Source organism: Sarcophilus harrisii, chromosome X (assembly GCF_902635505.1).
Source record: "Sarcophilus harrisii chromosome X, mSarHar1.11, whole genome shotgun sequence".
Lineage (NCBI taxonomy): Eukaryota > Metazoa > Chordata > Mammalia > Dasyuromorphia > Dasyuridae > Sarcophilus > Sarcophilus harrisii.
This window is the reverse complement of record NC_045432.1, coordinates 40,102,665-40,116,758: the sequence shown is the minus strand read 5'-3', so window position 1 is coordinate 40,116,758 and position 14,094 is coordinate 40,102,665. Positions and strand designations below refer to the sequence as shown.

The 14,094-nt window shown below is 49.6% G+C and overlaps 1 protein-coding gene across 5 annotated transcripts in view; it reads left to right on the top strand.

The window, feature by feature from the left end:
- Positions 1-13,804, top strand: part of ARHGEF6 (Rac/Cdc42 guanine nucleotide exchange factor 6) — a 117,024-nt gene extending 103,220 nt beyond the window's left edge. For 3 of the 5 annotated variants that reach the window (XM_031944798.1, XM_031944799.1, XM_031944800.1), the window contains 8 exons: positions 1,330-1,469; positions 2,802-2,927; positions 4,867-4,887; positions 6,157-6,250; positions 8,877-8,972; positions 10,778-10,877; positions 12,134-12,188; positions 12,954-13,094. In XM_031944798.1, coding sequence (XP_031800658.1) covers positions 1,330-1,469; positions 2,802-2,927; positions 4,867-4,887; positions 6,157-6,250; positions 8,877-8,972; positions 10,778-10,877; positions 12,134-12,188; positions 12,954-13,094 — 773 coding nt within the window. Of the gene's footprint in view, positions 1-1,329; positions 1,470-2,801; positions 2,928-4,866; positions 4,888-6,156; positions 6,251-8,876; positions 8,973-10,777; positions 10,878-12,133; positions 12,189-12,953 lie in introns of all 5 variants that reach the window. The other 2 variants (XM_003774853.4, XM_012553310.3) reach the window with 2 other exon arrangements.
- Positions 13,805-14,094: the final 290 nt, after the last annotated feature.

Below are 14,094 nucleotides of genomic sequence, written 5' to 3'. Positions count from 1 at the left end.
ATGCGAGATCTGATCTTGTCTAAAAAAAAAACTAAATGTCCTCATGCGGCGGGGACGAGGACGGGGGTGCAGGAAGCGAAGATTTCCTCACAGTGAGAACTGTTCTTACAATGGAATGGACTCCCTTGAGGGGGGGGAGTCTGTCGAATCATAGAGTTTAGACTGGGAAGCAATGCTCATCTTGAGGATTTAACGGTGGAAAAAGCTGGAACATCTGGGTTCACATCCTGCCTCAGACTAACTGTGTGACCCTGGGCAAAGCACTTAACCTCTCTGAGGCCGAGGCAAGTCTCTAAGGCCCCTGCTGCGGGATAGTATTTGAATCAGACTGGTGGCAGATGTTTCCGCTCTAGGAATTCTCCAGACCGGAGCTTCTTAAACTTTTTCCACTCATGACCCCTTTTCGTCCAAGACGTTTTTGTGTAACCCCAGATTTCTAGGTATACAAATACCTATAAAACAGGGATAACAAATCAAAACTGACCACAAAGAAACCAGGATTTTGTGACCCCCCACATTCAGTTCCAAGACCCCATATGAGATGAGGCCCCTCAGCTTATAAAGCTGGGCTGTAGGCCTCCAAAATTAAAAGTACTAGAGACAGCATGGAAGCCTTCAGCTCCCGGCCCCTCGGGTAGAAGTGACAGATGCTTTGTCGCTCTGTCGGCAGAGAGAATTTCCACCCTGGCATTTCCCCAGACCGATGAAGCCGTAGGTCTGAACGACAACCAAAAAACCATTTCAGTCTGTGAGCCAAAGAGACATTCTGTTGGGGTTTTGCTGTCTCTTCAAATGGATATAAGATAGGGCTGGAAAGTTGAAAGGTGCTTTCTGTGACCTCCAACACATTTCTTTAGGAGGCCTTAGGAGGGAAGGTTAAATGAATGAAGCATATATTATGTACCTACTATGTACAAAGTGCTGGGGATACAAACAGAAGGATCACGGCCCCTGCCCTCTTAGAGCTTATACTGTAATGGGGGGAGCCAACACCTGGGGAAGGTTCCTGCTACAAGGCAGATCCCATGATCCTTAGGGTGCAGTGGCAAAGCGGATGGTCGGGTCTCTTCTTTGAGGTCATCCTCTCCGATAAGAGGAGCAGTTTCTGACATGGAACCTTTTGGCAGCACCAAGGACTTGGAATGCAGGAACTTTCCTTTGTGGTATCCAGTTGTTATGACTGTGGAGCGGTGGGCAAGGATTGGGGTGGGGGCTGTTAAGAGCCGCCCCCACACAACTCCTTCCACGCAGGGGGTCGTCGACCGATCGCCTCCTCCGGCAGGGCCGACGGCCAAGGTCTGCTTACCTTCCGCGTTCTCCCACTTGCAGGCCCCCTGTTCGAGAGGATGACGGTGTTCTGTGCCAGCAGCCAGGATCTCCAGGAGTGGCTGGATCACCTGCACAGACTGCTCAGGGGCACTAGTGCGGGCAGCATGCTCGTGAAAACCCAGTCGTGGAGCGCCCAGTCTGTAAGCACTGGGCTTGGTTCTGCCCCTGGGGAATCTGATGAGGTCCAGGTATCGATGAATATTTCCGCTTCCACGGCAAGCCCCGTGTGTCACCCTGTGTGTGGAAGACTTCCGAAAAGCCACCAGCATGTGGCCTGTGTTTGTATAGCGCACCTTATCCTGATTTTTGGCAGGCAGAAAACTTACTAACGTAGACGACGAGACACACTAATGCACAGCCAACTGTAGTGATGTAGATGCTAGTTCTTAGAGATTTGTACTTTGGCCACCTGAAGCCAGAAACATACCCTAACGGCAGCTAACGGCTCATGGTTTGCAACGGGAGTGTCTTCTTAGGAGTGTCTGTGAATGAGCCAGTTTTCTTGGTGATGGGCATCGTATTGTGAACAGTCCCGGTCCCAGTCAAAACTAACTCACATTGCCGTAGAACTTTCTAGTTCCCCATGCTCATTCCCCACAGAAGCCTCATGAAGGTAGCTAGCGCTCAGATCGTGAGGCCCATTTTACAGAGGATGAAACTGGCTCAACAACTTGCCTGAGCTCGTGTAGCGAGTGCATCACTGGGCCGGTGCTTGAATATTATGTTCTGACTTCCCTTTGGGTGCTTTTTCCTTCCCTTCGTTGCACTGAAATTTTAATCACTTACACCGTGTCCCCTACTGCCTCTCCCCTGGCTACTCCTATAATTTATTCTATTGTGCGGTAGCCTGACTTTGAGTAGAGACTTCAAAGGGAAGCAAAAAGTGATCAAAGGTTCCGCCCTGGAGTTCCGATGTCCTGAAATCTAAATGAGAAGCTGTGACTCAGTGGCCTTGGAAGTCAGACTAAGGAGGCCAGCATTGCCCATATCAGCTCTGTTTTCTTGCCCCAGAAAATAGAACCTGCCTGCCATCTTTAAAAAAAATTGAAATTAATACATGAGGAAACAGATAATGCACCTCTCGGATGGATTAGTTCATTTAGTGCCATCTACATGGCAAAGCTATCCCATAATCTGGGCTGGGAAAATTTAGTGAGACTCTAGGAGGCTATCCTCCCCCCCGTACACGGGTGGCTCGTCTTCCCCTTTCCCTTTGCCCTTTTCTGGGGTGGTCTGGGCCAGTGTGGTAGAACCAACAAAACCATCCTGGGCAAGCCCCTTCCTAACTCTGGGCCTTTGTTTCTCCATCTGAAAAATGAGGTGGGGGATGGGGATGGACTGGGTGCTCTCTCTGGCCCTCTCCAGCCTCGTCTTTCTCCGGTCTGTGCTTATGATTTGTTCTCTTCCCACGTGCCCCATCATGGTACTATTGACATGGCAGAACGCCAGCATCTCATGAGCCATTTTCCCAGTCTTCTAGCTCTGTCGGACAACCTCGAGGACCCCTGGAGCCTCCCCCAATTCAAAAGCCCTGGAGCTTAAGTTGTCTCAGACCCGCACCTCCTCTTAGACCTTCGGCAGCTCTGGGTTACAAAGAGGTAATCTCGCTACAAGGGGTCTGTTTCTTGGTGCTGAGAAGGGAGGTTCAGGGCCATTCCCCATTGCTGGAGGGTCATCCGACGAATGGGCCAACATTTCTGGGATCCCCCCCTACTTAGCTAGAGCCCTTCATCGTCTCCACTATTAGATTTACTGAGTTCCTTGCGGGCCACCAATTTCCGCTCTCTAGGCTCCCTGTGGGAGCCCATTCTTTGTGCCCTGTTTACTTGGAGGTCCCTAGGGTGCTAAGCACTAAGGGCTTTCAACTGCAAACTCTACTTGGGTTCTTTAAGGAAGTTTCAGACTTGAGAGTCATCCTTGTGAGTTAGAATATCGCCTGCTTCACACCCAAGTCTCAGCTCAGAAATGGAGGTGTGTAGGTGTGGTGGAAAGGGGGTGCTCGACTTAAGATTGGGGACCTGGATTCAAATCTTGGCTTTGCCGCCTAAGAAGTATGTGATATTGGGCAAGTCCCCCCCCCCCCCAGACTAGAGGGGCTCCGAGGTCCCCTTCGACTCCAGAGTTCCGATCCTTTGTTCTTTCCTTGAGTGGGACCGAATTGCTCCTCGGAGCCCTCTTTCGGCATTCTCGATTTTTAGCCACCGTTTCTCGGCTCCAAACATGAAGACTCTGGGGAGGGGGCGGGGAATTGCTCATGAGTCACCTTCTTGGAGATGGCAAAGCATCGATGTGCATTCAGATGGGAAGGTCAGAAGCGGGAAGGTCAGAGTTGGAAAGTCAAGGCCTTGTACCGCAGGAGGCGAGGGGAGAGAATTCTCTGTAAGGGCTTTCGGAGAAGAGAAGAAGGGGGAAGGGAGCCTCTTAGAGTCAAGCCCAGAGAGCCTGCCGGGGTTGGGGGATGTGGGGATTTCACCCTCCTGTTCCTGTTCGGGTTGTAGCCAGGAAACCCCAGTCACCAGCTGACGTAACCTGTGTTCAGTTTTTACCTTTTCCAGCCCATCGGAGCTTATTTCCCTGACCTGTTTCTAGTCTTGGTTTCCGATTTCAGAAAAGATGCTCGATCACAAGTAAAAGTTCCTTTTCCAGGTCTGATTCAGTGTTGACGGCACCTGTTTGAGTCAGCTGGAAGCAGCCTTCTTGGGGTGGGGGAATGAGGGAAAATTGGCCCTCTGGATGGCGGGCAGGGGACGGCACCCGCTTAAGCTCCACTGCACGTCACCTTCGTGTAAGACCAGACATTTGGCTGCCTTGCCAAATGTGTGGCTTCGACGCTCAGAGCAGAAAAGATCAGAAGAAAACAGGGGCCCCCCTGAGACTCACTGATCTCTTTTTCAAAGCCAGAACCCGAGCTGACACTTCACAGTACATGGGTGCTCAGGAGGGAGACTGAGAGACATCCCATTTGCTCTGGCTTCCCTCCAGTCATCTGTCGAGGACAACCCGGGCACAATAACCCTACGATCCCCACTGGTCTCTCTCCTCCTAGTCCCACTTTAAGTGTTCTGTGTCCGTTAAGCCCTTAAAACGGGAGAGAACCTGGGGAGGAGGGAGTCGCACGGGGCAACCCGGATGGGTTGCGATACAAGTCTTTGGAGGGGCCAGTCACGTCAGTGGTAAAATAGTTAGGTTCTGGGTAAAGACAAGACCACAGAATCCCTCTGCACACAACTAATCTATTAAAACTTCAGGCATGAGCCCTTTTTGTCCCCCTGCTGGAGGGAGTGGGTTAATGTCTTGTAGCACGGAGTGTTGGACATCTGGGATTCTGCACGGAGCTGCACTCGTTGGGCTAGTGCATGATTTCACGTGGAAAACTAATGGGAGAGCTATGAAAATGGTGGTGGCCATTCCCGAGGGGCTAAAGGCAGCACTAACATTGCCCGTGTCAGTTTAAGATGATCACGCAATGGACTTGGCCGGTGTAACAATCAACCTTTCTCACGCTTTTCTTCTCTTTCTTTACATATCCCTTTTTAGAGGATGTCTTATATCTTAAAGGTAAGGGTAGTAAGTGTCCCCGTGGCCGTACTGTGACCTCCTAATGCTTGCACTGCCCTACTATATGCCTCCTCCTCATGCACAAAGCTGCCCTGCCCCATGCGCTTCCCTCTGTCAGTACTTGAGAATGTAACCCGCCATGGTGAGTACTGGGGAGATGTGTGCTAACCCGGCCCAAGGCCTGCTTGCTAAACTGTCCTAAAACTGCTGCATGGCGTTCCCCGCCCCCTCCTTCCCCCTCCCTCATTGTTTCCAAGTCAGAGAGGGTGAACTGTGGTTGGGGGAGAAGTCTCTTGTACCTTCCAAAGGTAGCTTCTGATCGAATGGCGGTGGGGGGAGTTGGGGTAGGATGAAAGAAAAGCGGTGATCGAACCCATTAATCATCAGGGTAGGGAATCTCCCTGTGTGTAAACTCACTCCACCAGTAGACATTGGCAACTCCTCTAGAACTCACGGGACTTGCCAACCAAGGTCATAGTAAGTGTCAGAGACAGGATCGATGAGGTACTGCCAGTCAGGGGATGGGAGTTTGGGTTCAGTGACCTCCAGGTCCTTTGGATCCTCTTGGATCCCAATCAATCGGTCCCCGGGTGATGACGGACAGACCTTTCGGATCTCCTGGGGCCCAATCTCTGATTTTGACTTCAGAGTCAGGCCTGAGAATCTGGATCTTTTCCGCCTTTTCCGTCCCCTTATGTGGGAACTGCCTGTTCAAAATCTGGCCAGCTATGGCCACGTACGATCGGTCACTAGGAGAGAGTTTGGAGAAACGCTGATCAGCTCACCAGAAGCCAGTCCTGTGCACTGGGGAGTTTTTGAGTCAATTCCTGTCTCTGACATATTAGTGGAAGTCACTTAGCCTTGAGACAGCGAAGCCTCAGAGCTCTTGCCAGAACGAACCCTCGAAACCTGCCTGAGACTTCCCCATCGCCCTAAATCCAGGCCTCTGCTCATGACATTGGCCTCCGGGGAGGCCTTGCCATTTCATTTTGTGTGCAAGAGGCATTCTTGGAGGACCTCTGGGGCATTGCCATTTGAGTCCCCGTCACCATCCTTCTGGGTGCTCACACATCTCAGTGCCAGCCACCCAGGGAGGGCTAAGAGAGAACACGGGTGGCCTCTCAGGTGGCTTCCGGCTGTCCTGTGCTAACGTGGACGGCTGGGCAGATCCACGCAGGGATCTTCTCTTTGCACATATTTGTCTTTTGAATCTTGGGTTCGGCTTTTTGGGAAGGAATTACTTATATCGGAACGTTCTGTCCCTCACAGGATTCCAGCAAGAGCCCTAAAACGATGAAGAAATTTCTCCACAAACGAAAAACTGAGAGAAAAGCATCAGAGGAGGAATATGTCATTAGGAAAAGTACGTGCTGTGGGCGGGCGGGCAGGTGGGCGGGCGGGTGGGTAGCTTGGGCTAGGGATCCTCTGCTCAGTAATGCCACCTCTGCCCACTCATACCCACAAATCTAGGAGTGAGTGAAACTGAAAACTGGGGCAGGAGGCAGGGGGGGTCAAAAAAAACACTTGCGTGTGAGAGGGAGAAGGGGAAGAGGAAAGGAACAGAAGTTTAAATGGTGCCCACTTGGAGCTGGGCACCGTGCCGAGAGCTTTACAGATATCATCTCATTTGATCCTCACAAGAACTCTGAGAGGTAGCTGTTGTTATTATTCCTATTTTACAACAAATGGGGAAACTGAGGCAGACAGAGGTGAAGTGACTTGCCTAGGATCACACAGCTGGGGAGCATCTGAAGCTGGATTTGATTTCGCCTTCCCAGCTCCAGGACCAGAGCTCTGTCCGTTGCCTTGCCACCTAGTCGCCTCTTTAGAGAAAAGGACAGATGGACCTTGATGCTCATATCAGACAGTGTATGGTGCATGTATGGGTGGCTCCATCAAGGTAGTCACAGGAAAATTCCATGCAGGCTTACGGGAATACTGAGAGTGCCGGTCTTGGATTCAGGAAGGGCCGAGTTCACATCCTACTTCTGATACTGCATCACCCCTGGCAAGTCACCTCCTTTCTCTGGGTCTCTATAAAACAGAGGTTGGACTCGATGAGCCTTAGCTAAAACACCGAGGCCTCCCTTGTCCCCAGGCTCCTCAAGGTCCCTTTGGCCCTATGAAGATCGCTGGCTGCCTTTTCCCTAAAACTCTTTATTCAGTAAGATCTTCTAGGAACCAGAAAATGAAACTGTAGCAGGAGACAACGAGGAAAGGGCCAGATTTGGGCTCAGAGCATTGGATTCACTCTACGCCTTATTACTATAGACGAGCCGTGTCTCCTCTTGGGCCTTCAGAGGCTGTGTGGTGTAAGTGGCTAGAGTGCAGGATTTGGGTTCTGGAAGGTCTGGGTTCAAATGTTGCCTTTGACCCTAAGTGATTCTGGACAAGTCAGTTCCTCTCTCTCAACCTCAGTTTCCTCATCTGTAAAAATGGGTTGTGGGGAGATGAAATGAATGAGCAAATCTGTATAAAATGCACCACAGAAATGCTAGCTGTTGTGATGATGGCGTAAGGAGCCATAATACATGTGACCCACACAAGGCTTCCGCAGTAGATGCACTTGAGCCTGGCGTCCAGAGATTGGTGCCGTGCGGAGGCCCACTAACGCCCATTAGTAAGTGTGTGCCGTTGTGTGCCGATGTGTAAAAAAGGGAGTATGAAAAGGACGGGACACTACAAGGCCCGGGCCACACCCAGCACATTAGAACGCATCCCAGTCATGCATAGTGTGTCACTGGCAGCAGGCACTGGCCGGCTGCGTAGTCAGTCACTTCTCCCCTTCCTTCCAAAAGCCCTTAGTGAAGCTCACTCCCTGACCGTGACCCTCTGAATCTGGGAGGGGGTGGACACCCAGGCTCATCGCCGTCATCCCACCGGCCCCAGGCTCCGTAGATGCCCTGCATTCCCTGAGGCCTCCTGCCGCAGGCATGTCAGGCTGGAAAGGGGCAGCTAGTTATGTGTGTAGGCTTGGATTTGAAACCACAGCAAAGGTAAGGGGTGGCTAGAGGGATGAAGGGGCTACCAGGTGGTGCAGTGGACGCTCCTGGAGTCAGGAAGACTTCCTGAGTTCAAATCTAGCCTCTGGGGTGCTCATGGAATAACGGTAGAGAACCCTGATCTTAGAATCAGCCATCTTGCCTTCAACACTCAGCTCTAGACAAATTCTTTTGCCTCTCTTAGTTTTCTCATCTATAAAATGGCAATAATAATAGTACCTGCCTCGCAAAATTGTCCACTCCCTCCGTCACCCAGGCTGGCATTCCCCTACTTTGCTCTTGTGTCTTCCTTCTCACAACACGAGTTGGGGGTCAAAGGATTTATAATGATGGTTGTTACTGTTAGGACACTGAAAGTCCGGGCAAGGGCATCGCCCTCGTCTCCTGGCCACGAGTACCCTGGCAGGTTCTATTGTATAATGACGCCCCAAAAGAGAAGCTGGGAGGCACGTGAGTCGGGGGTCGTGTTATTGGGTTGGAAGATGGATAGAGTGGAAAGGGTGGGAAAGACTTTCTGGAGGAGGTGACCTTGGAGGACATGGTACAGCAAAAAGAGCACTGGTCAGAAGACCTGGTTTTGAATCCTGCCTCTGTCATTTATTACATGTGGAATATCGGGCATTCCTTCTTGGGCCTCAGTTTACTCATGTAGAAAATGACAGGGTTGGACTCCATGGCTTCCGACATCTCTTCCAGTTATAGATGTGTGATCCTATGCCTTCTCTAGGCTTCAGTATTTCCTCCTGAAAAGTAATAGGGGAATGACTTCTACCTATAGTCCTCTGAGGCCCCTGTGCTGTGACATCATGATCAAGAAATGCTTTCCCTTCTGCCAGGGGCTTGAGGGAAAGGGGAAGAAGTGGCTTGGTGCCGGTGCACCCCTGAATCGTGGATTCTCCCTCTTTCCCATCAGCTAGTCCCCTGTCTTCGGCTCAGGGCTCCTTTGAAGGGGTGTTTGCAAAGTAATTGCTACTTTTCCCCTGCCAGGTACTGCAGCCCTGGAAGAAGATGCCCAGATTCTGAGAGTGATTGAGGCCTACTGCACTAGTGCCAGTGCAGGCCTTCAGCAGAGCCATGGCTCAGGTAGGCGTTCCTCCCCCCAGGGATGTATCCCTTGATTCCTAACGCTGGGGAGCTTCTCAATGATGACTGCCTCTCCTGAGATGATGCAGAGCCATGTCACTGGGTGCATGGTGTGACTGAAGCGGTAGTCCGGAAGCAGGAGTAGTGCAGGCTACACGCGAGACTGGATCTTGAAGATAAGGCTGTTGTAGCAACTCAGCCCTTTGTTTGTGTGTTGCTCGGCTCCACCTAGAGAGAGAGGCAAAAGAATGCAAAACTGGAGGTGATAAAAATGAAAAAGACAAAAAAAACCTAAACCCAAACTTTTTTAAAGTGCTCTTTCTTTGAAGTATGCAGATACCCTCACCAGCTCTTGTTAGGAATTAAAGAGCCCAGAGAGTACTTGTATCTGTGAAAAGATGCTAATCTCATCTTCTAGGCACATTTGGAAAGGAAGTTAAAATACTATCTCTGATCAGTTGCACATTTTCGAGAAAGAGGCTTGATCAAACCTCGGCTTCAGAGCCGTTCTGAAAATCTGGAAATAATGCCTCCCGTGCAGGTGCTGTTGGAGAAAGGGCAAGAATTCACGCAAGGAGCACTGGCCTTTGGGCTGACGCTGGCCAGAGGCTTGCGGTACTGACCACAATGAGTCAACTCTCATTTCAATTCCCACTTAGTTTGTTTTTCAAGGGTTCTCGTTCCCTTGAGCTGTAGCTGTGTGAGAGACAGAAAATACTGGTCTCCCGCTCTGAAAAGCCTGAGCACATACTTGGGGTTAAATAGGATTAGTTGCAGATTCTTGAGATAGCCAGTGACCTTCCTATCCGCCATTCCCTTTGTTGTTTTGTTTATTATTTTTATTTTATTTTTAATTTGCTGTTAATTTGTTTAATGTTTGTGTTTTTAAAATTTTTCTTTTACTTCCCCCCCAACTTAATAGTATTTTGTGTTTTTTTCAATTATATGTAAAGATAGTTTTTAGCAATCACTTTTTTTTTTATTAGAGCTTTTTATTTACAAAACACATGCACGGGGAATTTTTCCACATTGACCCTTGCAAAAACTTCTGTTTCAACTTTTCCCCTCTTTCCTTGTCCCCCCTCCCCTAGCTGGCAGGCAGTCCCATACATATTAAACATGTTAAAAAGATATGTTAAATTTCAATATATGTATATATATTTATACAATGACCTTGCTGCACAAGAAAGATCAGAGGAAAAAGGAAAAAAAAAAGAGCAAGAAAACAAAATCTTGCATTTGCGTTGATAAGATTTTGAATTCCAACTATTCTTTCTCCTTCCCTCTCCAAGACGGCAAGCAATCTGACGTGGGTGATATATACATGTACAATCATATTAACCATTTTCCACATTAGTCGTGTTGTGAAAGAAGAATCAGAGCAAAAGGGAAAATGTGTATTTTTTTTGAGGTCAGGAATGTTTTCTTGATACGCTTTTCTTACGCTGCTGTCACTTTGCCGACTTCTCCAGTGCCCCAGTGGAACCCTCCCTTGTAATAGAGACACTTAAGAAAATTGAACCAACAACTCAGCCGTGTCTGACAAGGCCTACCTAGTTCTGTACCTGTGGCCCCCCCACCTCTCTGAGTGATGGGAAGTACTGCTCTGCTCTCTGAAGAGGGGGAGACTTGTGTGGACTAAACAGGCCCCTAAAGCAGTGCCTCAGTTAGGTGTTCTGTCTGTCGTAGCCTGCCCGCTCCTGAGCCAGAGCTCCCGTTTGGGAATAGCAGAAGGGACCTGGCGTTTGCGCAGCATTTCGGCCGGTGCCCCCGCTCCTCTTCCTCATTAGTATCTCTCCTTCCAGGTGCCCGCAAGGATTCCATCCCACAGGTCCTCCTCCCGGAAGAAGAGAAGATTATCGTGGAGGAGACGAGAAGCAACGGGCAGACAGTTATAGAAGAGAAGTAAGTTGAGTGGGAGGCCTCTGATTTTTTTTTCATCAGAGGCTTGGAAAGGCCCATCAGCTGCTTGTGCGCCTGATGATGTCACTGTTAGGGGGCGGTAAAGTGTAGTTCTGTGGGAAGAGTGCTGGAGTCTTGAGCAAGAGGCCTTGGGGAGCCTGTTCAGTGAGAAGTGAGGCGGTCAGGATAGGTGGTCTCTGAGCTCTTCCAGATCTTCACAAGAACCATACTGGGGGAGGCAGGACGCTATCATTCCCATTTTACAGTTGGGGAATCATGAGAACCAGTAAGGTCAAGCGATTTGTCCAACATCACACAGCCAGAACTCAAGGCCACATCTTTCTGACTCCTTTGGACAGTGCTCTTCCCAATGAGAAAAGGCTAAGGGGGCTACGGGTGCATTAGTCGGTCAACATTTATTAAGTTCCTTCTATGGGCCAGGCACCGTGCTAAGCACGGGGTGGGGGGTGGGGTACAAAGCAGCACAGGATGGTCCCTGCCCTGGATGAACTCACACTCTAACAGAGAGACGACTTTACCCAATAAGCCATATGCAGAATGAATTGAAATCAATGCAGGGGAGCCCCTATGTTAAGAAGGTTGGGGAAAGGCTTCCTCTGGAAGGTAGGATTTGAGCTGGCACTTGAAGGAAGCCAGGAGCCAGAGCTCTCCAAGTAGGGAGAGCATTCCAAGCAAGGAGCACAGCCAGAGCAAACGCCTGGAGTCGGAAGACAGTGTTACATTCAGAACAAGGGAATGGGCAGCAAAAGGAGGATGCTAAGTGAGAGGAGCCGCCTGGACAGTTTGGGGGAGACACCTGAACATTATAGGTGCGGGCCCTTCTGTTCTGCTTGTATATGCCCGAGGCTATCGAGAACATGAGAAAGATGGAATGCAATGACAGAATTTGAATTAATGTTCACAGCTATAATTTACTCCTACGACTATGAAATACGGATCCAATTTCACCTGTGAGTGGCACTACTAATACTCTGCCAACCTGTGAGATTCCACCTCTGAGTCCTGGTTCTGCCAGGACTGCTGTGTGATCTGGGGTGACTTGCTTTCCCTCTTTGGGCCTCAGTTTCCCTATATGTAAAATGAGACGGTTGAGTTAGATGATCTCTGAGGAGATGTTTATATGTCAAATGGCTTATGATCTGGAATTGTCCGGAAAATGAAATACGTCCCAGAGTCCGGACTTTGATTGTTATCTATCCACATGCTGACTTCTGACCTGAATTCTGTTTATTTCCCAGAAGCCTTGTTGACACTGTTTATGCACTGAAAGATGAAGTCAAGGAGCTAAAGCAGGTAAGAGAATGTGTGAAAAGCAAACCAGAGGCCAAGGGCAGCTAATAGCAGTGCTTTTCTTTACCCGTTTGTCATTCAAGTCTTCGGCTCTGAGGACGGTCTGCCTTGGCCAAAGCCATCGGTGGTCTAGGGTTGGAATTTCTGCTTTGTACTTCCCGGGGGAGTCCCGAGGCTTGACTCCAGAATTTATAAGTCTCAACTTATGACTGACTTATGACCTTTGCAGACAAGTCTTAGGTTAAGAAGGCTTCGATTCCTCCCAACAATGGCTGTGTAAACAGAATCATAATTCATGTATGGGTTCTTCCCATTAGCCAGCGTCCCACTTTGAATCTTGAGTTGGGAACCAAAGAAGAGATTTGGGGCACCAGAGGAAAATCATGGTGGGGGGGGAGCCAGGTAGAGAGGAGAAATATCTCTCCCTTTCACTTTTACCGTAACCTGGGTCTTATTCAGAACCAACAAATACCACAGTGGCTTGGCCGTGGCCCAGTAGGCCGTGTATACTTTCTCTGTGGCTGGGCTCTCGCACAGCAATAAGCTTTGGCCTGAGTCTTGTTAGGTTTTGTGCAACAACCTCCCTCCCTCCCCCCGCTCGCTGTATTCTTTCCTCTCCTACCTCATCTCAAGCTGTGAATGGTGCTGCACTCTGGGCTGGGGCTGGGGGGGATACCTGTCCTCTGGATTCTGGGAGGCCCGAGTCGGTTTGCTTTTCTCCCGAATCCACCTTTTCTTGGCTTTTTGTTTTTGTTTTTACCCACTTAGGAGAATAAAAAAATGAAGCAATGTCTAGAAGAAGAATTGAAGTCCAGGAAAGACTTGGAAAAGTTGGTCAGGAGGCTGTTGAAGCAAACAGATGAGTGTATGAGGGCAGACCCGGCTGGCAAGGCCTCCCTGCTGGCTTGAGGCTACCCCATTCATGCTGCCGGCACTCACTCAGGTTCGACTTGGGATCTCCAGGAAAGGAAAATCAGACCCTTTGACTCACTCCGCTCCTCGCCTTGTCTGCTTTCTGTATATTTGGCTGTTTTCTGTCATAGGAAAAAAAAAAGAATTTGTAGTGGAAATAGCCTTCTGTTCAATAAGGAAATGAAACCAATAGGAATTATTGCAATAAGAGGGCTCGGCACATGGGCCGAGGTTCACGGTTCATCCCGTCTCCTCTTTGGCTGGACGGGGCACTGGCGCTTGGACGCAGCTCCTCTCGGAGAAGCTGCCAAGTGGTGCCCAGTGAGGGAGGCTGGCACGCCCACTGCTTCCTCTTGAGATCTTTTCTTTGATCTTGAAGCCCCTCAGTGATTCATGTAAAAAGCTTTGAAAACCCCTAATATGTGCCAGGCTCCATGCTCGGTGCTGGACATTCAGAGACAAAAGCAAAACGACTCCCGTCCTCGACACATTTATGCTCTACTCTGGGAGGAGTCACCACCACCAATCGATACCGACTATATAGGAAACCGGCATGGAGGAATTGGGGGGTTCTAATCACTGAGGCACTCGCCTCATTGATTAGCGTGAGTGGGAATCAAGAAAGGCCTCATGTAGGAAGTACTTTACTCAAGTACTACTTTGTTCATCAACACCCCATATGGCCTGTATGCCCTATCTACCCCTCCTACCCCGGGGCATCTCCTAGTCCACCCCCCCAATCATGTAGACACAGGAGTTTTTTTTCCTTTAATTTTCTAACAAGATAGTGCAGGAGACTCAGTAGTCCTTTTGTTGCTTTTGTGTTGTTCTGATTGCCATGTCTGATTTAACTCAGTGGAGCAGGAGCTTTCCCCGTTGCCACAAACACCGAGCCGTGATGCCGGCAGGCCGTTTCTAGCGTGTGATGACAATGTCGTGGCAACTTCTTCGGCTAGAGCATCGTAGACGTAGACGTTTTGCATTTCCCCAGAGTACC